The sequence below is a fragment of the Schistocerca americana genome, chromosome 4 (assembly GCF_021461395.2).
Source record: "Schistocerca americana isolate TAMUIC-IGC-003095 chromosome 4, iqSchAmer2.1, whole genome shotgun sequence".
Classification (NCBI taxonomy): Eukaryota; Metazoa; Arthropoda; class Insecta; order Orthoptera; family Acrididae; genus Schistocerca; species Schistocerca americana.
Window position 1 is genome coordinate 347,838,261 of NC_060122.1, and position 25,304 is coordinate 347,863,564.

At 39.2% G+C, this 25,304-nt stretch overlaps 1 protein-coding gene across 2 annotated transcripts in view; it reads left to right on the forward strand.

Moving 5' to 3' along the window:
- The window catches only part of LOC124612806 (probable proline--tRNA ligase, mitochondrial), a 124,574-nt gene that overhangs the window by 93,534 nt on the left and 5,736 nt on the right, over positions 1-25,304 (forward strand). For both annotated transcript variants that reach the window (XM_047141226.1, XM_047141225.1), the window contains one exon: positions 19,244-19,459. In XM_047141226.1, coding sequence (XP_046997182.1) covers positions 19,244-19,459 — 216 coding nt within the window. The remainder of the gene's footprint in view (positions 1-19,243; positions 19,460-25,304) is intronic.

Sequence of the window (25,304 nt, forward strand, 5' to 3'; positions counted from 1 at the left end):
GTGTAAATAATTGTTCATTGCATTACTTGATTTTTCTTTTCAAAATTAATGACATTTTGAAATGCACAGAGTAACAGATCTAGACTTAAGTTGTGTTGTTGTCGGAATGCGATATTCGTCCTGTAACAAAAAGGAAGTTTCCAAATAATAATTTTGAATCTAAAATACTGTGTTTTTGTGATTAATTTTACAAGAAGACCAACAACTGGTGACCCTGACACAATCTAAACAAGAAACAAATATGATGGCAGATATAGGGAATAGTGATGTACCAGACAGTGGTACAAAAATTGAAGTGGACAAAGTTAGTGTGAAACTCCCTCTGCTGTGGACTGAAAAGCCTGATATATGGTTTCGTCGGGCTGAAGCACAGTTCCAGTCAGAGCTATTCCATGCATTAGCTAAGGTTTGTGGTTATAAATTAATTCGGGGTATGGAATACCACCCACAATCAAATGGGAAAATAGAGAGATTCTATCGAACATTGAAGGCAGCCATCAGAGCTCATTGTAAAAATAAATGGAGTGCCTTAATTCCAACCATTATCATAGGACAGCATAGCTGTCTGAGAGGAGGAGATAATTCAGCAGTTTTGGAGATGCTGTATGGCGCAACTCTAACATTGCCTGATGATTTCATTGTAACGTCAGGCCGGCCGGGGTGGCCGAGAGGTCCTAGGCGCTACAGTCTGGAACCGCGCGACCGCTACGGTCTCAGGTTCGAATCCTGCCTCGGGCATGGATGTGTGTGATGTCCTTAGGTTAGTTAGGTTTAAGTAGTTCTAAGTTCTAGGGGACTGATGACCTTAGAAGTTAAGTCCCATAGTGCTCAGAGCCATTTGAACCATTTGTAATGTCAGAAAACAAACTAGAAGCAGATCTACCTGCATTCAATTCTCATTTACACCAGCATATAGGTAAACTATGCCCCTCAGAATGTACTGAAATATGTAAATTGGTATTGACAGGTTTTTTATTTACTCCTTTTCATTGTTATTACTCAGTGGTGATTGTGTGTTGTGGGGTATGCAGTTATTGTTATCATGGCCTGATTACTTAATAAAACATTATTTCAGAAAGCTTTCATTTTTATATTAAAAAATGACCGACTAAAGGTTATGGGCCCAGGCACAGGGAATCAATTCAAGAATGAGATACAACCTGTTGGCTTTCACAAATGACGTCTTAGTTTACTTTGTTAACGGCTCGGCTATTTTAGCAAAATCCTTTACAAATTTACAGTAATATCAACATAACCCAATATACGATTGTAACTGCTTTGTTGTACATGGTGTCAGAAAATTTTGAACTGCCTCTGTTAACCGAGAATCAGTTTGAACCTCTTGTTCACTGATTACATGACCTAAATATTTGACCTGCGTCTGCGCAAAATTACATTTTCCTAAACTTAATCTTAACTATGCCGACTGCAATCTTCTAGAGACATCTCTTAAACACGATAATTGTTCTGGTATATCCTTCGAAAATACTATAATGTCATCTAGGTAAACCATATATGTTGTTGGTTTCAACCCCCTTTAAATCCCATCTAGTTGCCAGTGCATTCTTCAACCCAAACGGCATACATATATACTGATAGTGCCCTCTGGAACAGTAAAAGCTGTCTTTGCCCTATCCTCTGGCGCTACTTCCAACTGGTGGTATCCACTCCATAAATCCATCATCGTAAAATACTTACATTGTCCCAGATTATCCATTGTGTCCATAATATTTGGAATCAGATATGTGTTCGAAATGGTTTTCGCATTCAGAAACTTATAATCTCAACAAAACCTATATTTCCTTGTACCATCCACCGACTTCTTAGGTACGTGAACTACATTGCTTGAATACAGGCTATTGCTATGCTCAGTGATTCCATCTCATAGTTGTTTTTCTATACACTCCTCTAGTAGCGGTTGCATATGATGTGCTACCCGATATGGTTTCCTAAACACTGGTGTATTATCCTCCATTGGTATGTGGTGCTTTGTAATTGGTGTTGCCAGTAACCTACCTCCATTCCAAATAAATTGCTAAATTTCAATAACAATTCCTCCAACACAACCCTGTTGTCTCCCTGCAAGAGCTGCAATATTCCCCTCAATTGTACTGCATCGATGTTTTGCTTATGGCTCGCCTGTAAATCCTCCCTGTTGAGGTCATCTTCACCAAAAACCCCAATGTGGCCAATAACAACCCTTTTGACAAGTTAAAATCCACTCTGCTGAAGTTGTCTATACTTACAGGAACCCTATAATCTTCCTCCACATAACTTGCGTGAGCTAAACTCCTCCGCACAAAACAGTGCGCATTATCCGACTCCTCATTACTTGAGAGTGGCTCCACCATGTACAGTATCTCCTATGGTAAGTTTGTATTTATCAAAACCCAGACTACCTTCCCTGTACCTGCTGGTATGTTATCCTGCTGATCGACCTTTAATGAGTCTGTTTGCAGTTTAGCCAGCGTCACCTTCACGTTAAGTGCGCTTTGCGACATTCGTCCATTTGCAACCGTTTACCTGATGCAAAACATTGTTCCACTGAGTTCCACTGTTTGTTGCCAAAGATCTATGTTTGCACGATGTTTGTCAAGGAAGTCCAGTCTGAGAATTACCGAATACTCCTCACCCACACATGGTGACACCTCTACCTGCTCACTAAACTTAGTTCCTGCAATGACAAATTGAAGTACCGTCATACCCAATGACTTCACTTTATTATCCCCGACCCCACGTAACCTATAACGTGGTGGCTCAAGCCTTCTCCTGCTAACCAGGTGTAGAACGATAACAGACATGTGTGCCCCCGTGTCATCCAAAAACCTCTGTTCCATTCCATTCACCAAGCCCAATAAGCAGCATTCAGTCTGTGCACCTGCAAGCGCATTCTCTAATTTCACTGTGACCACCCTCCGATGGTTGAAGCAGTCCCGTTCTTATTTAATGGCTGCTGTCGCCGAGGTTCCCACCTACTTTTACTCCTGCAGTTCGCTGCCCAGTGACCCATTTTCCCACATGAGTAACACTGCAACTGACACTGACACTGGCTCCTAATATGCCCTACCTGGCCACACCAAAATGCTTAATTTCCACTGCCAGAACTTTTTGCTCCACCCTTTGCTTCGTCGCATAATCTACCTCCTCTAAGTATGTGGCAATCCTTAGGGCCGCCGCAGATCACTGGGATTCTCCATCCTCACCCGACATGATATCTCCAGTGGTACTCCCCACAAAAACACATCTAATGCCCCGTTCTTGGCCTCCTGTGACAGCACACTATTCATTTCCCCACTCGGTGACAGTTCAAACATTTGTGCATTCAGCTTTCGAATCCTGTCTGAGAAAATCTCCGCAGTCTCATCTCTTCTCATAACTGATCATAACTAACACCCTTAATTTTTTCTGAAAAAACCTGGTACTATTCTGTTTTTGGTACCTCTGGCATAACTACAGCCTCAAGCTCTGCAAATGTCCCCACATTGTTCAACGTGTCATGGTATAGTTCATACGACTTGGCATCCCCTATCAAGTATAACTTCGCCACTCTCAACATTACAACATCCGACCACCCATTGGCCTCAGCCATTGTGATAATGTCATTAAGGAATACCGACACATCCTCCATTGTTTTACCCGAAAAGAGGTTAATCAGTGCCGCGATTGGCGGGTCAAACCGTCTATGACACTCCCCGACCTGCAATTTACTTTCACCTGCCATCCCTTCCCCTAATTGCAATGCCTCAAATCTCCTCGCTAATTCTTCATATTTTTCTTTGTCCCTTATCCTTGCCTCCGACAATACCCGAATTTGCTTCTGCTGTAGTCACTGCCGCGGCCTCTGCTGCTTGCCGTGTTTCCACTATTCTTGCTTATAGCTCTACTGTTAGTATTAACACTTTGCCGACCAGTGACACCACAGTAGTGTCGTGCGTGAAATAGTGGTCAACGGCCGGCGGCACCACGGTGGTGTCGTGTGCATAGTATCACTCAGCGGCTGGCGACACCACAGTGGTGTCGTGAGCATAGTATGGCGCAGTGGCCGGTGGCAGCACTTTAGTATCTTTTTTATTCTGTTGGTGTTTTGTGTAGGTAACAATAAGTTACACATGTCAACAAGTTTTTTGTTTTTATAAGTACTTGTTCACCTTCATCATGGCGGATGAAGGAGACGATATGATTATTTACAATGAATCCATGGACGTCTTGTCTGACGTTCGGGATGACTTGGCCGATTGGGAAGAAGACACTGCTTATCAAAAAAATGAAAGTGAAACAGAATCGTCAGATAGTCGGATAGTGAAATACGTCCAAGAAGAATTTGCACAAACACTACGGTCGCCAACTGATTTGGATGGATCAAAGAAGACATACTGTGTTTTACTGAGGACCAATAATAAATTTGAAGGATCTCAGGGTTCACGCATATTTCCCAAAGATGCGCAGAGTGTCATAGATATTGTAGAATTATATACTGGGAACGATCTATTTGAATATATTAGCAATGAAACCAACAAGTATTAAAGTCAAAATTGCAATAGAAGGAAACTGGATTTAAAAAAATGCCCAATTTGTCGACGTTATGGGACGCAAACTTAGAAAATGGTTTTGGCTTGCTATCATTATGGGAACTGTAAAAAAAGCAAGGATTGATGATTACTGTTCAACGAATTTGTTGACAGACGCACCGATATTTCGCAAAACGATGTCCCGCAACCAATTCAGACAAATATTATCATTTTTACATTTTTCCGACAACAACAATAAACTGGGTAATGCCAACCGGTTTTTCAAAGTGCAATTCGTAATTGATTATTTTTCCAAAAGTTTAAGGAAACGTTTAATCTAAGTCAAAACATATCAATTGAGGAAAGAATGGTACTGTGGCATGGACAGTTAAATTTTAAGTTTACAATCCATCAAAAATTACACAATATGGCATACTAATCCGGATGCTATGTGATTCAAATACTAGATACATTTCCTCGTTCAAGATATATTCTGGCGCTGGACAAACTTAAGCAAAAACAGTGATAGAACTGTTGACACCTTCTTATGGAAAGTGGCGTCACCTCTACATGGATAATTATTATAACAGTGTAGAACTTGCAGAGAAGTTACTTGAAAAGAAAATTCGAGGTTGTGGAATGATTAAAGTGCGCAAAAGTCAATGTGTTTGAAGCTTGTCATTAACCGAAAAGTGACAAACGGCCGGCAGCAAGCCAAATAATCCGAATTAGCGCCGCCGGCGCCAAGTGAATAAATTTGTACGGGACGTGCAGACAGCAAAGTGTTATTTTCACTCTGCTACTCCTAAAAATCAATAAATACAAAATCAAATAGGGGTAATGCAGGAGTAGGTTTAATAATGAATAAAAAAATAGGAGTGATGGTAAGCTACTACAAACAGCATAGTGAACGCATTATTGTGGCCGAGATAGACACAAAGCCCATGCCTACTACAGTAGTACAAGTTTATATGCCAACTAGCTCTGCAGATGATGAAGAAATCGATGAAATGTATGATGAGATAAAAGAAATTATTTAGGTAGTGAAGGGAGACAAAAATTTAATAGTCATGGATGACTGGAATTCGAGAGTAGGAAAAGGGAGAGAAGGAAACATAGTAGGTGAATATGGATTGGGTGTAAGAAATGAAAGAGGAAGCCGTCTGGTAGAATTTTCCACAGAGCATAACTTGATCATAGCTAACACTTGGTTCAAGAATCATAAAAGAAGGTTGTATACATGGAAGAATCCTGGAGATACTAGAAGGTATCAGATAGATTGTATAATGGTAAGACAGAGATTTAGGAACCAGGTTTTAAATTGTAAGACATTTCCAGGGGCAGATGCGGACTCTGACCACAATCTATTGGTTATGAACTGTAGATTAAAACTGTAGAAACTGCAAAAAGATGGAAATTTAAGGAGATGGGACCTGGATAAACTGATAGAACCAGAGGTTGTACAGAGTTTCAGGGAGAGCATTAGGGAATGATTGACAGGAATGGGGGAAAGAAATACAGTAGAAGAAGAATGTGTAGCTCTGAGGGATGGAGTAGTGAAGGCAGCAGAGGATCAAGTAGGTAAAAAGACGAGGGCTAGTAGAAATCCTTGGGTAACAGAAGAAATATTGAATTTAATTAGTGAAAGGAGAAAATATAAAAACGCAGTAAATGAAGCAGGCAAAAAGGAATACAAATGTCTCAAAAATGAGATCGACAGGAAGTGCAAAATGGCTAAGCAGGGATGGCTAGAGGACAAATGTAAGGACGTAGAGGCTTATCTCACTAGGGGTAAGATAGATACTGCCTACAGGAAAATTAAAGAGACCTTTGGGGAAAAGAGAACCACTTGCATGAATATCAAGAGCTCAGATGGAAACCCAGTTCTAAGCAAAGAAGGGAAAGCGGAAAGGTGGAAGGAGTATATAGATGGCCTATACAGGGGCGATGTTCTTGAGGACAATATTATGGAAATGGAAGAGGATGAAGATGAAATGGGAGATATGATACTGCGTGAAGAGTTTGACAGAGCACTGAAAGACCGAAGTCGAAACAAGGTCCTGTGGGTAGACAACATTCCATTAGAACTACTGACGGCCTTGGGAGAGCCAGTCCTGACAAAATTCTACCAACTGGTGAGCAAGATGTATGAGACAGGCAAAATTCCCTCAGACTGCAGGAAGAATATAATAATTCCAATCTCAAAGAAAGCAGGTGTTGGCAGACGTGAAAATTGCCGAACTATCAGTTTAATAAGCCACGGCTGCAAAATACTAACACGAATTCTTCACAGACGAATGGAAAAACTGGTAGAAGCCGACCTCGGCGAAGATCAGTTTGTATTCCATAGAAATATTGGAACACGTGAGGCAATACTGACCCTACGACTTATCTTAGAAAATAGGTTAAGGAAAGGCAAACCTACGTTTCTAGCATTTGTAGACTTAGAGAAAGCTTTTGACAATGTTGAGTGGAATACTCTCTTTCAAATTCTAAAGGTGGCAGGGGTCAAATACAGGGAGTGAAAGGCTATTTGCAATTTGTACAGAAACCAGATGGCAGTTATTGGCAGTTATAAGAGTCGAGGGGCATGAAAGGGAAGCAGTGGTTGGGAAGGGAGTGAGACATGGTTGTAGCCTCTCCCTGATGTTATTCAGTATGTATATTGAGCAAGCAGTAAAGGAAACAAAAGAAAAATTCGGTGTAGGTATTAAAATCCATGGAGAAGAAATAAAGACTTTGAGGTTTGCCAATGACATTGTAATTCTGTCAGAGACAGCAAAGGACTTGGAAGGGCAGTTGAATGGAATGGACAGTGTCTTGAAAGTTGGATATAAGATGAACATCGACAAAAGCAAAACGAGGATAATGGAATGTAGTCGAATTAAGTCGGGTGATGCTGAAGGAATTAGATTAGGCAATGAGACACTTAAAGTAGTAAAGGAGTTTTGCTATTTGGGGAGCAAAATAACTGATGATGGTCGATGTAGAGAGGATATAAAATGTAGACTGGCAATGGCAAGGAAAGCCTTTCTGAAGAAGAGAAATTTGATAACATCGAGTATAGATTTAAGTGTCAGGAAGTCGTTTCTGAAAGTATTTGTATGGAGTGTAGCCATGTATGGAAGTGAAACATGGACGATAAATAGTTTGGACAAGAAGGGAATAGAAGCTTTCGAAATGTGGTGCTACAGAAGAATGCTGAAGATCAGATGGGTAGATCACATAACTAATGAGAAGGTATTGAATAGAATTGGGGAGAAGAGGAGTTTGTGGCACAACTTGACAAGAAGAAGGGACCAGTTGGTAGAACACGTTCTGAGGCATCAAGGGAACACAAATTTAGCATTGGAGAGCAGCGTGGAGGGTAAAAATCGTAGAGGGAGACCAAGAGATGAATACACTAAGCAGATTCAGAAGGATGCAGGATGCAGTAAGTACTGGGAGATGAAGAAGCTTGCACAGGATAGAGTAGCATGGAGAGCTGCATCAAACCAGTCTCAGGACTGAAGACCACAACAACAACAACAACAACAACAACAACTCCTAAAACTTAGTTCTTGCGAAGAATCACCATCCATCTACATTCTGAACAATTGCGCGCCAAATGTCCAAATCTGCTACAAATAAAACAACTCTTTGGCAACTTCTTTGTACACGGTGATCCATGACCTGACGTGTTACAAAAATTACATTGCTTAGGCGCTATGTCAACATGTCCCCCATTTCCCCGGAATTCAGATAAATCTACAGGCTCCTCCAGACTTACAAAAGACACCTTCAAAAAGGCCACCCTAATTGACACTTAACCCCTTTAAACACAAACAAATGACACACAAACAATAACTCAAATGTCATTCACTCATACCCATCATGCTCAGGCATAGGTGACAGTCCTGCTTTCCTCCCTATACTGGTATGGACAAACACTTCCTGAACGACAAGACATAACAAGAAGTGTACGACCATCCATAACGAATGCAGCCAAACACCTCAACTACCCCTCTACACTGGCACACCTCAATGCTACTTGCTCAACATCAAGATGTGGGAGTGGAAATCCGGTACCAGTGTTGTAACTAACACCACTTCTGACGCCACTGTTGTGGACCATCGATGGTCGAACCCGAGACTCCAGTTGTCAGAGCTGAAGCCGTGCCCACTGCACCATTTGTAATCAGGAGGCCGAGCAAGTTCAATAGAGTCAAGGGGCAGTGCAGAGTGATTCAAGGTTATTCAGAAGTATTCCTTTATTCAGCTAGTTTACAGAAGTGTAATGTCGGCACACCGCCCACACGCTGTTCTGCGAGTCTGACCATCTCAACACCCCTGAACTGCCGACACTGCTGCTGCGCTCATTGAGACCGCCTGACGATGGAAGTCAGTCACACTTACTCAGCCACTGCTTGCCGAGGCGTAGTGACTGGCGCCGCTCTACTGCTCGCGACTCCAGAGACCGTTACAGTCCCTGGTCCCTGCCGCCCTCCGCCCCATTTGTCCTACTCTATCTGACCATGGGACAAAGGTGGTTGTACTGGTCACCTGTGGCCCTCAGTCGCTGCTGCTCCCAGGACAGGACCGGACTCGAACCCGCGCCTTCCTGGACGCCATGCCACAACTTGCTGCTAGTGGTGCTTGCCGGATGGCAACACGCGCCGCCGCCCCTAAAGCTGTTTCAGTGCTGCTGCACCTCCCGCAGCGTACACCTCGCCCAGACCCCAGTATGCCAGATGGGAAGTGACATGGCCCATCCTGGACCTGCTGCAGACCGCTATCACTGCCCTCCTTCAGTCAGACCGTGCAGTCTCCAAGTACCTGGCTGCCGTTCCATCCTGCCCTGTTGTTGTGTCCCCAGAGGCAGAATACAGCCTGGACAAGCACATAGAAACAAAGTACAGGTTTACACAGAATATTTATAACATCGCTGCCAGACTGGCTCCTATAAGCATAGGCCAGCACAGGTCCGACCCAATTCTCGACTGACCTGCCACAACCCTCAAGCTAAAAGTGCCTGACTGTTTATACTGCTTTTCCCCATGCGTCTGACGTAGTGTCAGGGAGAGACAGAAATTATGGCAGGGGTAAATTCCCATTCATCAGCCACTTACACATCACCACTCCCGGCTCTGGCCTACTGCCTCGCCTCACACATCACAATAACTTAAAGCAATGCTGCGGTTCCCTGCCTCACTGTTGCTCCACTCCAAACAAATCGTATGTGCAATACGCCGCTGCAGCTCCACGCCATGTTTACCCTGCCTGGCCTACTGGCTGCCGACTATTACCACACACTGCCAGCGGCCCCAGACTTCATCGCCCAGCTGCGCTTTTACTGAATTTTTAACAAAATTCCCCTTTCCTCTGACTAAGACTAATATTAGCACAGCAATGTCTTAGTTTACTGATTTCTGAGCAACAGATAATAAATTGGTTATCTTCTGTGGTGAGGTATCATCATTGTAAATTAAAATAAATGAGTGTTTTAAGAAAGGTATTGTGTATGATTCTTATCTCTTGTATTAATTTAAATCATTTGTTCGTCATAGTTCATTTGGCACTTATTTTCATTCTTAATGAGTTTGCGATGTTTTAGAAGAATTGTTTTTCATTCGGGACAATTTTTGCTTTTTGATTTTCATTTAGATTTATCTCCAGCTATGAATATGGAAGACTTGAAGCAGGATTCATCGACTGCAGCATGGAATACAAATTTTACAGTTGTCACTTTTTTTCACCTTCACTAGCACTAGTATTGTCATGGTACTTGTCAGTTGATATTAGTACTATCGAAAGCAAAAAGACTGACATATGAAAAACTTGAATCCCGTACTTCAGTTGACCTAAATAGGTCAACGGAAGAATAGGATTCAAATGCTAGCAAAGACAAAAAAAGTGACCTCTACATCTACATCTATGTGATTACTCTGCTATTCACAATAAAGGGCCTGGCAGAGGTTTCAATGAACCACATATGTAACATTGGCATGTTGTCCCTCAGTGGAACTACGAAGTTGACCTATATAGGTCAGCTGAACTATGGGATACAAATGTTATGTATGTCGCTATTTTTTGCCTGTGCTAGCACTAGTATCCCCTTCTCCAGTTGATATATACAATTCAACTGAAGTACGGGATACAAATTTTACATAAGTCAGGTTTTTCACCTTTGCTAACATTATTATCCTATTCTTCATTTGACCTATATAGGTCAACTTTAGTATGAGATACAAATTTTACTGTTGTAGATTTTTTTGCCTTCACTAGTACTACTATGATAATTTTCAGTCAATACTATTAATACTGAAGACCTGAAAAATTTGTATCTCATACTTCAGTTGGTCTATATAGGTCAACTGAGGTAGAAGATACAAATTTTGTGTATGTCGCTTTTATTCATCTTCGCATAGTCCAACTGAGGTACAGGATCCAAAGTTATGTATGTTGATTTTTCATCTTTGCTATCATTAGTATCCTATTTTTCAGGTGACCTATATAGGTTAGCTGAAGTGTGGGATAAAAATTTTACATATGTAAGTCTTTTCACCTTCGCTGGTACTAGTATCAACTGAAGAACAGGATGCTAGTAGTAGCAGAAGTGAAAAAAGTAAAACCTGTAAAATTTGTATCCCATGTACAGTTGACCTACATTGGTCAACTGAAGTAGTACCAATGAAGGTGAAAAAGTTTACATACATTAAATTTGTACTGCAGTTAACCCATAAAGATCATCTGAACTTCGGGACACAACTCGTATCTTTCAACTGAAGTATTCCATGCTGACATTACTTCTTTCCCTTTCTTTCCCTTAGTACATTATTTCTTTCAATTTCTTTCCCTTCTTTTTTGCCCTAGTATCCCATTCATCAATTGAGCTATATATGTCAACTGAAGAGTAGGATACTATGACTCAAAGAAGCAATATACCTAACATTATGTTCAAAATATGAATACGTGATATATGTCTTCCATTTGTTTTCTCTGTCCTTCATTCCTCTGCTTCTCAGGAATTGTCTTTTCTGTTAAGTATATGCAATAGATCATCTCTGGTAACTTCTGACATCATTGGTCAAAGTCAACAGGATGTATCCCATTCTTCGGTAATCCCAGCATAGGTGTGAAAGTAAGGGTTAAAATCGAACTCGTCCGCAGAAATCCAGAGCCAGTTCAGAAGTTATGCATGGGCCAATCATTCATTTTTTGATGACTGATCATTCATGTGTGCAGACTGCCAATATTTTTTTCTCACTAAAAGCTAAAAATGAGTGGTCCAGCCCCAACTGGGCTTCCAGTGGTTGAAAAGTTGATCAGGCTTGAAAATTATTCAATGTATAAATTTGCCATGAGAATGTATTTGGTCCATGACAAACTGTGGGATGTTGTTGAAATCTCTCCTTTGGATCTGATGAGACAGGAGGATTCTTGGAAGAGGAGAGGCAAAAGGGCACATTCCCGGATTATACTTTTCATGGATAAGGTGAATTATTCTGATACAAGGAACACAAATGTGGCAGCAGAAGCATGGACAGCCTTGGAAAAAGGAGTTGAAGACTCAGAACCCACACATAGAGTGGGCTTGAAGAAACTGCTCTATATGCAAATAAGCAGAGGCCTACAAACCGAACCATATTGCTAAATATTGTTCTAGTAAGGACAGAAAAGGAGAAAGCTCATCAAAAAATAGTGATGATGGATATGTATTTAGGAAACAGTCACAACAAAAGAAAACTTTTTTTTTTTTTTTTTTTTTTTTTTTTTTTTTTTTTTTTTTTTTTTTTTTTTTTTTTTCAGCTGATGTTAAACAGTCTCTTGGAAAGAATATATGGTATTTAGATTCCTGTGCCTTGACTCATGTCACTAATGATGGAAGGAAGCTTCAAAATGTCAAGCCTTCTATTAGTTAGAGACCTGCGTGGGAGGTGATGGCTTAGCACAAGAGACTACTAGCAGTGTTTATCTGACCTTCCATACCAATGATAAAACAGTAGAAGGAGAAGCATCTGACATCATTCACATCCCAAACTCGGCTGTAAATTTGCTTCAGTCAGTACAATTGTAAGCAAAGGGCATAAAGCTACTTTTAACAAAAAAAGTGGATTCATCTATGATGCAGAAGGTGAACTTAATGTCGAATCAATGCCTAAAAGTGTCATCTATTGCTTGAATACAAGTGAAATGAAACAGTGCTACTATACAAAAGAGAGTGGATTCTTGTGGCATCATAGGCTAGGACATATGAATTGCAAAATTGTGCTGAAGTTGTCAAAGGTTTCAATGGGACTAAATGAAGATATTGTAGCTAAGGATCCATGTGAGTTGCACATCATGAGAAAACAGTCATGTCTTCCATTCAAACCTAGCAAAAGGTATTCTAAACACCTCTTAGACTTAGTACATTCTGATTTGTGTGGGCAAATGGAGACAGCGTCTATTGGTGGAAATCATTATTTTCTCACATTCATTGGTGATTTTTCAAGACTCTGTTCTGTTCATTTCTTGAAGAAGAAATCTGAGGTGACACGGATATTTGAAAACCTGTAATAATACATTACAAAAAGTAGAACTACCCATGGGGGACAAACCACTCAAGACTAAGTGGGTATTAAAAATAAAGCCTGGGAGTAGCAGTACACCAGAAACATTTAAGGCATGCATAGTGGTAAAAGGATGCGCTCAAATTCAAGTTGTTAATTATCAGGAAACTTTGGCACCAGTGGCCGAGCATGCATCTATTAGATATCTCTTATCTATGGCAGCTTGAGAGAACCTGGAGATCAACTATGTTGACAGCACTACAGCTTATCTCTATGCAGACTGAAATGAAGAAATTTATGTCATTCCACCAGAAAATTTTGCAACTCCAGGAAAAGTATGGAGGCTGACGAAAGCTGTTTGTGGACATAAGCAGACTGTTAGGAACTGGAATCAAAAAATTAATGAGGTGTTAAGAAAACTGAAACTGAACAAATCAAACACTGATTTCGTATGTATCTGTTTTCTCAGAGTTGGCACCAAGCCAGTCACCTTAACTTATGTCTATATATGCTATTGTTCTCAAATGACAGAAGTGTTTTGGATTAATTCAAAAGTTCTTTGAAGAGATTTTGTGAGATAAAAGATTTAGGACAGATAAACCAGTGCCGAGGCACAGAAATTACACAGGATTGTGAAAAAGGAAAAAAATTGGATTTCCCAGAAATCCTATGCAAAAAAGAAAGTTCTGGAGAAATTTGGAATGAGGGAAGCAAAGCCAGTGTCAACACCACTTGAACTTGGTTTGGACCTTGAAGCAGTCGAATCATGTGGTACCAGTGTTGTACCTAATCAAGAGGCAATAAGAAGTCTTCTATATCTGTCCTAAATCTCCACACCTGACATCTGTTTCACTGTAAATCTCCTTAGTGGATATAATCATTGTTTTAAAAAGATTTTTTGGTTGTCAGTAAAAAGATTATTTAGATATTTAAAGGGAATCATGGGCCTCAAGCTGTAACTTTCTAAAGATGGTAACAGAAAAATAATGACCTTCAGTAATGCAGATTATGGAAATAAAATCAGTGACATACATTCAGTAACTGGTTCAAGTGCAAAAAAAGCAAAACTCTTTAATTTAGTGGTCTAACAGAAAACAAAAAACGACTGCACTTTCTTTTTTTGTGTAGCTGAATATATGGTCTTGGGCTCAACTGTTCAAGATTTACTGTGGTCAAGACAACTTATGTCAGAGGTAGATTCATGCAGTGTCATAAAGTCGCATACATTATATTGTGATAGTAAAGGAGCTGTTCAGTTAGCCAAGAATGTAGTGACAAACTGTAGATCCAAGCATATAGATATAAAGTATCAAAAATAAGAAAGCATGTTGAGTCAGGTGTTATATCAATGTTGAACATCTGCCTTCTGAAGAAATGTTAGCCGATGATTTCACAAAACCACTTAGCAAAGCTGGACATGAAACATGTGCAAGAAACTGTGGCCTTGTGAAATAAGTGAAGAAGTGACTGTACATTTAGACTTCATACTGTGTGTTGATGTCAGTTTAAAGGGACATGTTGAAATATGTAAATTGATATCAAGATGGTGATTATGTGTGCTGGGGTATGTAGTTGTTATTAATGCACATACTGATTAATTAATAAAATGTTATTTCAGAAAGCTTTCACTTTTATATTTAAAATGCTCAACAGAATGTCCCCACAAGGTAAAGGACACACCATTTGTTAATAAAATCTGCATTATACAATTCATGTAAAGTGTGGAATGACAAAATGAACACTAAACTAGTGCCTCCCTATGAATGCCCTATGAAGTCCTGGAGCAAAAAACAAAATATTTCACTCTAAAAATTAAGGATGTATCAACAAATATCTCACTTGGCACACTGAGACCAATCTACATACTTAAGAACTCAAACACCATAACATACAGAGCACTTCACTAGAGAATGAGCTGCACCTCCAACAGTCTCACCAGAGAACATTAGCCGATTTGGTCGAGTTGTGAAATTCTGTGAATAGTTCAAGAAATTGACTTACAAACTGAGGGGGGCAGGAGATGATGTAGGGTGACAATCTGAGCAGTTCTCTTAGGTTGTTCGCAGATGATGCTGTAATTTACCGTCTAGTAAGGTCATCCGAAGATCAGTATCAGTTGCAAAGTGATTTAGAAAAGATTGCTGTATAGTGTGGCAGGTGGCAGTTGACGCTAAATAACGAAAAGTATGAGGTGATCCACATGAGTTCCAAAAGAAATCCGTTGGAATTCGATTACTCGATAAATAGTACAATTCTCAAGGCTGTCAATTCAACTAAGTACCTGGGTGTTAAAATTACGAACAACTTCAGTTGGAAAGACCACATAGATAATATTGTGGGGAAGGCGAGCCAAAGGTTGCGTTTCATTGGCAGGACACTTAGAAGATGCAACAAGTCCACTAAAGAGACAGCTTACACTACACTCATTTGTCCTGTTAGAATATTGCTGCGCGGTGTGGGATCCTTACCAGGTGGGATTGATGGAGGACGTCGAAAGGGTGGAAAAAAGGGCAGCTTGTTTTGTATTATCACGTAATAGGGGAGAGAGTGTGACAGATATGATACGCGAGTTGGGATGGAAGTCATTAAAGCAAAGACATTTTTCGTCGCGGCAAGATCTATTTACGAAATTTCAGTCACCAACTTTCTCTTCTGAATGTGAAAATATTTTGTTGAGCCCAGCCTACATAGGTAGGAATGATCATCAAAATAAAATAAGAGAAATCAGAGCTTGAACAGAAAGGTTTAGGTGTTCGTTTTTCCCGCGCGCTGTTCGGGAGTGGAATGGTAGAGAGATAGTATGATTGTGGTTTGATGAACCCTCTGCCAAGCACTTAAATGTGAATTGCAGAGTAGTCATGTAGATTTGGATGTAGATCCAGGGTTATGTTTATCTTCATAACTTAAAGTTCTGTAAATAATTTACCGAGCGAGGTGGCGCAGTGGTTAGCACACTGGACTCGCAGTCGGGAGGACGACGGTTCAATCCCGTCTCCAGACATCCTGATTTAGGTTTTCCGTGATTTCCCTAAATCGTTTCAGGCAAATGCTGGGATGGTTCCTTTCAAAGGGCACGGCCGATTTCCTTCCCCATCCTTCCCTAACCTGAGCTAGCGCTCCGTCTCTAATGACCTCGTTGTCGACAGGACGTTAAACAACACTAACCTAACCTGCAATTGTTCTTTGTGTTAACTTTAGTTTTCTTTTCAAAACAAATGGCATTTTCAAATGCATAGAGTAAGAGATCTAGAGTTCAGTTGTTTTGTTGTTTCAATGCGACATTGGTCCTATAACAAAAAGGAAGTTTCAAAATAATAATTTTGAATCTAAAATACTGTACTGTGTTTTTATGATTAATTGTACAAAATACCAACATATGTCCAGCTCATAGAAGCAAGGCATGTTGTGGAACAGCACATACGATGACAATTAGAATGATTTCTCAGAAGGGAAATGAAGCTTAACAGTTAGATGGGTCAAAGTTTTAATTTGCGCACATCATGCAGATTCAGTGCAATGGCAGATCAATGTATGCCCACAAATTGTGTACTCTGTATTAACTTTTTGTAACTGAAGAATCATATTCAGAAGAAGGACACTCTATTATTGGTTAGAAAGTTGAAGATATATAAAAAAAGGTTTGCAACTTTCAGCACAGGAGAAATTGCAGAAGTGAAGAAGTCTGCATTAAAGAAGAGCTACATGGTTTGTCTGAATGTTGAATTAAGAAGCAGCAGTTCAGAATTTCAGAGTAATGGTGATCATAATTTAAATACACTGCTACATCACAGAAGTTAAAACATTTCCAGTTCTGTTTTTTAAGCAAGTTAATTGTCTTCATGAAAACGTTATTTTTTTTATTACTTGCATGTCGAAGACTGAGTAATTGCATGATAAAGAATTTCATCACTTTAATGACCTCTGAAATTTCACTCAGTTACAGTCATTTATATTTAATCTATGGTCTCAGGACTACAGCTATAGCCTCTCCATCTGAGACATGTACAAACATAAAAAATCACTGAAATTTCTGTGTTCTTAATTTGAGTGGCTTAATGATGTGTGCTCATAACAGGGTGAAATGTCCTGTATGTATAGTATTCTCAAGGATAACATTGATCATTTTCAAAATTTTGGTAAACACAATAGATACATATAACAAAGAGTTTAGTCACCAATAATATATTTGCTTTCACTATTTGCAACAGTTTGCCAATGCTGGGGTAACTTTTCGATTCTGTGACTTTAGGAATCGCATGGTTTTGACGTGAAGAACCTGTTGAGCCATGTTCAGAGTGTATTTTCATCCAGGAAGGAAGTTCGTAGAAGATTTTTTGATAGAGAGTGGAAAAAGTGAAAAAATGATGACACAAGATCAGTTGCATGATGCGGGTGTGGAATGACTACTAAACACAAATCCTGTATAGTATTTTTCTTGTCGGTCAAGCAGAATGCGGGGAGGGGGGGTTTACTATCATGGAGAGTATCACTTCATGCAGTATTCTGGTCATTGTTCTTGGTTTGTGTGTGCAGGATGTCTCAGTTTTCGAAAATAAGTGTCAACAGTGATAATTACACTTCAGGGCAGCAATTTTTAAATCACATCACCCTTGTCCCACCAGATGCATAATATTATCTTTTATGGATGTGCGCAAGACTTTGCATGGGGAGTTGTTGCTTTGTTTGGGCTCAACCATTCCTTTCTTTTCCTTAACTTAGCATAAAGACACCATGCCTCACCACCAGTAACAATGTGAAATAGATAGGAATGGTCAGTGTTGTTCACGAGCAAGCGGAGATGCACATACTGCCACCCACTGATTTTTCTCATTTTGGCTACACATGATTTCTGAGCCTTTCTCATTGCATGAAAATGTGGTGTGTTGGTGAAATGATCACAGTTAATCACATCTGCCAGTCCTCAAGTGCATTGATGTGAATCATTGCGGATTAATTAATTCAAATGATCTTCTTCAAAGGCCAGAAGTCTTCCTGCATGTGGAGAGTCACTAATGTCAAAACGATCCTCCCTAAAATGGGAATATCATTTTCTTGTCATACTCTGTCCTCATACATGGCGCAAGTATTTCTGGCTACCGCCACTGCTGCCACCTCTCTATTGAACTCAAGCAGAAAATCTGTTAGAAATGTTCTGATTTCTTCCCTTGGCACTCCTTTTTCTGGCATCTACAGCTCCACTCACTATCTCCAAATGACAAAATGAAAACATGTAAACTGAAATAGCAACAGTAAACTACATACAAATAATGGCAATCGATAAATAAACTCATATCTACCAGAATATCAACATGCAAAACAAAAACTCTGTGAATTTATGCACCAACCTAATGGTTTGAGGTCAATTCGAGTTACTATAACAAAGTTCTTAGCCTGATATTATGTTAATATCAAGTTTGGTAAGTAAGAAGATTTTAAACTTTATTATGAAATTTAAGAGTGGAATGATGCTTGATTTCTGTAACATAATTTCTGGATGTACTATTCCCTTTTACTAATGATCACAGTCTTTTTTTTTTTTTTTTTTCATTAGTGCATTACACTAATTTAGTGCATGATATCTGGAATTAGAACTTAAAGAAAATATATGAAGCTGCTTATTATTTTTGCCCATCTTCGACATATTATGTGGATGTCAGTCTTGGTGTGAAAAACAATTAATAGAAATGTTATGCAAGTAATGTAGTACACAAAGCAAGCTGTGAATATTTAGAACCAATTATGTGTCTCCCTCTTTATGCAAATATCTTCAAAGCTCATTTTAAATTGTGAAAATTAACAATTTAAGAATATTTTTATAACAGACAAGGAAGCAGTTTAAATCCACTGTAAAAGTGTACTGAAATGTTTATGAGCATCTAATGTTGGTGTCATAGGCATTAATGAGCATTGTATATTAAAAGAAAAAAGGCATTTAATGCCTGAAAGTGGCTTTTATTGATTCTTGAATTGTGAATTGCCTGATAGTCACAGTTGTAACTGTTTTGCCATTTTCAAGATGAAGTTTGTTTTTAGTTACCACAGAATCTAATATTATCCTTTATTTGGTCAATTTTCTTGCATACAGAAAAAAAATTCTTATATTATGACCATGATCACATTGTTTTACAGCATCTATTTGTCTCCATGTCACCCATATAAAATATAGTGCCAGTTTCTTGATGGTTTAATATTCGTTTGTTACAGGTGGGCCATACATTCTTGCTTGGTACAAGATATTCAGCTCCACTAAAAGCAGTATTTCAGACATCAGATGGTACCAACGGAATTTTGCAGATGGGGTGCTTTGGCCTGGGGCTTACGAGAATTCTAGCAGCTGTCATTGAATCTCTGTCTTCGTCATCAGAAATTAGATTACCCTTTTCCTTAGCTCCATTCAGAACTTTAATCATACCACCAAAGGTAGGTAATTATGAAGGGATCTTGTACTAGGTTCACATAATTACTCGATGATAACCATTGCACTCTTGTATAGACCATAAGTACACATATACTGAGCAAGTAATGTTTATGACAAAAAACATGTTACATAATCATCTTTACTATACCAGGCCGTTATTTCTGATTCAGGATAGACTGATTTCTTCCTCTTGTCAGCAGCTAGTACTCTACTTTTCTTCTGACAGACTACCACATACAGGTTGGTAGCAAGCCAGATGTTGATACATTCCCCAACAGCATTCACACATACTGGTGGGCAGTTGTAGGAATTGTCAGTGCTTCCCGTATCTTTAGCCCTTACAGTCACATTTTTAAAATGTTGTTTTATGTTTCACTGAATAATAACGTACCTGTTATGTCATCAGACAAAGATAAACAGTAATTGAATTGTTCATGGTGAAATATAAATAAGTTAAGAATTAAAGGTAATAACTAATCAAATAGTGGAACTGCTGAGTAATGAACAGATACATAAACAAAACTGAGAATTTTGCTGCAGTGTAGTCAGTCAGCTGGGGCATCATATTCATACAGGCAGGTTTTGCGTGTGTGTGTGTGTGTGTGTGTGTGTGTGTGTGTGTGTGTGTTCATTTCTATATCTGTAAAATGAAATCTCTTCCCAGTATACATTCCAAAATGTTGGAAACTTACAGTTTGTGTAAATTTGCTACTACATTAACACATTTTAGGAAATAAAGCATTTCTAATAACTTCTCTTAAGTTTTTGTTGTTCTGAAAAAATTAAACATGTGTGCCAGTTTGTGAAGTGTATTTCTCGAGTACTAGTGAATTCATAATTTCTCCCCCAAAATCTTTTTCTGTGTAATGTTCTTCAGTGAATGTGATTTCCAGGCATTCATAACATGTGAATCACTGGTTTGGTACAAACAAATAAATGTTAGTGGTCTCAACTTTTACTTCACTGAAAAAATTAATGAACAATGACATTTAAATAATCCTCCCTCTTCTACAAGTGTCTAATCTGGATATTCTTCATTTTGCTTTGATATTTGAGATAACAGTGCATAATGATTCTCATAGATTTCTGAGTTTCTGAATTTCTATTATTTAAATACTGCTGAAACTATTTGATACTGGAATTTCATTGTAACAACTTCCAACCTACATGGCCTAGAAGGATGACTTTTACGAGTATTTCAATCATAAAAGGATGTCATCTCATTAGCTGCTGAATCGAGAGTGCATCACTCATCTTAGACTTGTGTTTGCCAACAGCCCATTCTTGGAACTTCAGAGAGAATTACAGTTGTTTCACCTTCATCATTATCTGGATCTCTTTTTTTTTTTCCTTCTCCATGTAGTACTTGGTTTCATAATCTACACAAACTATTGCCCAGTCCCCCTCCCCTCTTCTCCCTATTCTTACTTTTCCATTTTTCATCAAAATAGCCTTTTCAAAACTTGAACAATGGAAAATCCAGGATGGAATGTAAACATATAATGAAAAGGATAGTTGCTATTCACCATATAGGAGTCCACTACATACAGGAAGTGACTACATGGGTAGTGGGGGCTGTGTGGAAGGGACTGGGAAGCATTTTGGGTCAGAAGATCTCAGGAAACCACAGGTACAGCAAGCTGGCTAAACCCAGAAATAAGTTCAGCTGAAATATTTCAAACGACCTAACAGTGTTCAGAAAGGATAGATTAAGTACAGTTGGTGGTGGAGTATTTATTGGTGTCAGAAGTAGTTTATCTTGTAGTGAAATTGAAGTACATAGTTCCTGTGAAATGGTATGGGTAGAGGTTATACTTGACAATCGAACTAAACTATTCCAGAATGAGATTTTCACTCTGCAGCGGAGTGTGCGCTGATATGAAACTTCCTGGCAGATTAAAACTGTGTGCCCAACTGAGACTCAAGATACTGGCAGAAGTAAAGCTGTGAGGACCGGACGTGAGTCGTGCTTCGGTAGCTCAGATGGTAGCGCACTTGCCTGCGAAAGGCAAAGGTCCTGAGTTCGAGTCTTGCTCAGGCACACAGTTTTAATGTGCCAGGAAGTTTCATATCAGCGCACACTCCACTGCAGAGTGAAAATCTCATTCTGGAAACATCCCCCAGGCTGTGGCTAAGCCATATCTCCGCAGTATCCTTTCTTTCAGCAGTGCTAGTTCTGCAAGGTTCGCGGGAGAGCTTCTGTAAAGTTTGGAAGGTAGGAGACGAGATACTGGCAGAAGTAAAGCTGTGAGGACCGGGCATGAGTCATGCTTTGGTAGCTCAGATGGTAGAGCACTTGCCCGCAAAAGGCAAAGGTCCTGAGTGCGAGTCCCGGTCGGGCACACAGTTTTAATCTGCCAGGAAGTTTTCGGACTAAACTATTAATTGGATCATTTTACCGACACCCCAACTCAGATGATATGGTTGCTGAACAGTTCAAAGAAAACTTGAGTCTCATTTCACATAGGTACCCTACTCACAAATTATAATCGATGAAAAAGGCCCACCAAATTTAAAATAATGAAAAATCCCCAAGATTGGCAAAGTTTTGCAGAAGTTTGAAATATAGCATGTGCTTCAATGCAAAATTCTTTTAATAATTACCACAACGAAACTGTGTCTCGGAGTCTGGCAGAAAACCCAAAGAGATTCTGGTCATACATAAAGCGCACCAGTGGCAAGACGCAATCAGTACTTTCACAGTGCGATAACAAAGGTGAAGTCACTGATGACAGTGCTACTAAAAGAGAGTTATTAAACACGGTTTTCCAGAACTCCTTCACCAAAGAAGACAAAGTAAATATTCCTGAATTCCAATCAAGAACAACTGCCAAGATGAGAAACATAGAATGGATATCCTCAGTGTAGCAAAGCAGCTTAAATCATGTCATAAAAGCAAGGCCTCCAGTCCAGATTGTATATCGGTCAGGTTCCTTTCAAAGTATGCTGATACAATAGCTCCATATTTAGCAGTTATATACAACTGCTCACTCATAGAAAGATCCATTCCTAAAGACCTGAAAATTGCTCAAGTCACACCAATACCCAAAAAGGGAAATAGGAATAATCCGCTGAATTACAGGCCCATATCACTAATGTCAATTTTCAGTAGGGTTCCGGAACATAAACTGTGTTCGAACATTGTGAATTACCTCGAAGAAAATGATTTATTGATACATAGTCAGCACAAATTCAGAAGATATCATTCTTATGTGAAACACAGCTAGCTCTTTATACTCATGAAATAATGACTGCTGTTGACAGGGTATGTCAAATTGATTCCGTATTTTTAAATTTCCAGAAGGCTTTTAACGCTGTTACTCTCAAGGGTCTTCTAACCAAACTGCGTGCCTATGGAATATCGCCTCAGTTGTGTGACTGGATTTGTTATTTCCTGTCAGAAAGGTTACAGTTTGTAGTAATAGACAGAAAGTCATCCCCTAAAACATAAGTAATATCTGGCATTCCTCAAGGAATTGCTATAGGTCCTCTATTGTTCCGGTTCTATATTAACGATATAGGAGACAATATGACTAGCCCTCTTAGATTATTTGCAGATGATACTGTCATTTACTGTCTTGTAAACTCATCAGATGAAAAATGAATTGCAAAATGATTTGGATAAGAAATCTGTATGGTGCAAAAAGTGGCAATTGACCCTGAATAAAGAAAAGTGTGATGTTATTCACGTGAGTACTAAACGAAATCTGCGCTAAATTTCAATTACGCGATAAGTCTCACAAACCACCTATATACTTAGGGATTACAGTTAACAAAAAACTTAAATTGGAACTATCATATAGATAATGTTGTGCGTAGAGCAAACCAAAGACTGTGATTCATTGGCAGAATACTTAGAAGGTGCAACAGGTCTACTAAAGAGACTGCTTACACCATGCTTGTCCGCCCTATCCTGGAGTATTGCTGTGCAGTGTATTGTCCACATCAGGTAGGATTGACAGATAACATTGAAAGAGTTGAAAGAAGGGCAGCTCATTTTGTATTATTGTGAAATAGGGGAGGTAGTGCCACAGACATGATACGTGAATTGGAGTGGCAATCATTAAAACAAAGGCGTTTTTCATTGCAATGGGATCTTCTCATGAAATTTCAATCACCAATTTTCTTCTCCAATTGTAAAAACATTCTGTTGGCACCCAGTTATGTGGGGAGAAATGATCATCACAATAAAATAAAATAAATCAGGACTCACACAGAAAAATTTAAGTACTCATTTCCCACACGCCATTCAAGAGTAGAATGGTAGAGAGACGGCTTGAAAGTGGTTCATTGAACCCTCTGCCAGGCACTTCATTGTGAATAGCAGAGTAATCACATAGATGTAGATAGCGTAGATGCTGTGTTACAAAAAGGCACAATGAAAAGACTGTCAGAAAGTTAGCTCTCGGCCTACGCGATCGTTTTTAAAAATAGACAGCACAGACATGCGTGTGCACACAAACACAAACACAACTCACACATGACCACAGCCTCTGGCAGCTGAAGCCAGGTTATGTAATGTATGAGAGTTTCAGCAACATTTATTATTTTGGTTAAACCTTAAACACTACAGTATAGAATTAACTTTTCTTCTCCGGGGTTCATAAAATTTCCAGATATATAAAAGCATTAAATTTTTTACATTTATTTTAACAGATTTGTTTGGATTTCCTTTATTTGTGAGGTCATTTTTGTGATAATAAAGGAACTGTTAAAAGTTTATTTAGGCACATTTGACTTAGTTCATTTTTGAAGCATGAGTTGCAACACATAATACATAATGACATTAATAAAGCTCAATGTAAGTGTAAAACATAATTTTGAAGGTTTTAAAATTGAGTTTAGACATTAACATGTTTCAAAACCTAAGAATATAGGTCAGTACCAGAAAGAAACTATAAAATCTGCTCCAATTTATGTCACATATTTACAGATAGATATTCTTGTAATCCTGCTGGGTGTATTGATGTATCAGTTGATATAATTATGCATATCTAGTGATATTGCTAGGCATGGTGTGGAAGGATACACCCACAGGTTCCAGATCACTTGGCAAAAACATCCACGGCACATTTATGGGCTGCTGCAGATTGCCGTAGCCCCATGTGTTGATAAGCTGGAGTTTACAGCAAACTATTCATTGTATTTATTGGTGATGGCCCTTCGCTTTGTGGTTTTCTGCTAAACTGAGATTTGGTCTCTGTTGTTACCTACCAATGACATTTGGCTAGCACGGATTTGTCTTTCTGCGTAATGCGGGGCTGTCTTTGCTCACCATTCAGCTGACCACTGTATTTGCAGTGAATGAACTGATAACATATGGGTGCACTGAAAATGTGGTTCATTTCTAAATGTTTCGTAGACAAACCTACCAACAGTGTTCTCAAGCACCAATGTGTGAATTGTTCAATAAACATTAAAAGTTCTGTGTTGACCATGAGGTATCCACCTCCAGAAGTCTTTTGTTTTGTATATTTCCGGAAGAGTAAGGAACTGTTACCTTCTGTGATTCAGTTGTAGGTAAGTTGTGATTAGTGAAATATTTGTTTTTGGAAAGGTGTACTTACATCAGTGGTGCTAAGATTTTTTGGAACTGCAACCCACCTCATACCAGAATAGGACTTGTCAGGCTGTTTTTGATGTGTATTTGAACTATGATAGACCAGTAGATTACACAGCTTTGAAAATGACAGATTAAGCAGTAGTTCAAAGTTGACAGATCTGGCACATTTATAATTGCTCTTGGCAATCCCAGCTTTCCAGACATTCAGTGAAGCTCAGAAGGACTGGGAAGTGTATCAGAATCATGTAGCACTTGAGTTCCAAGCAAATGACATTAAGTGCCCC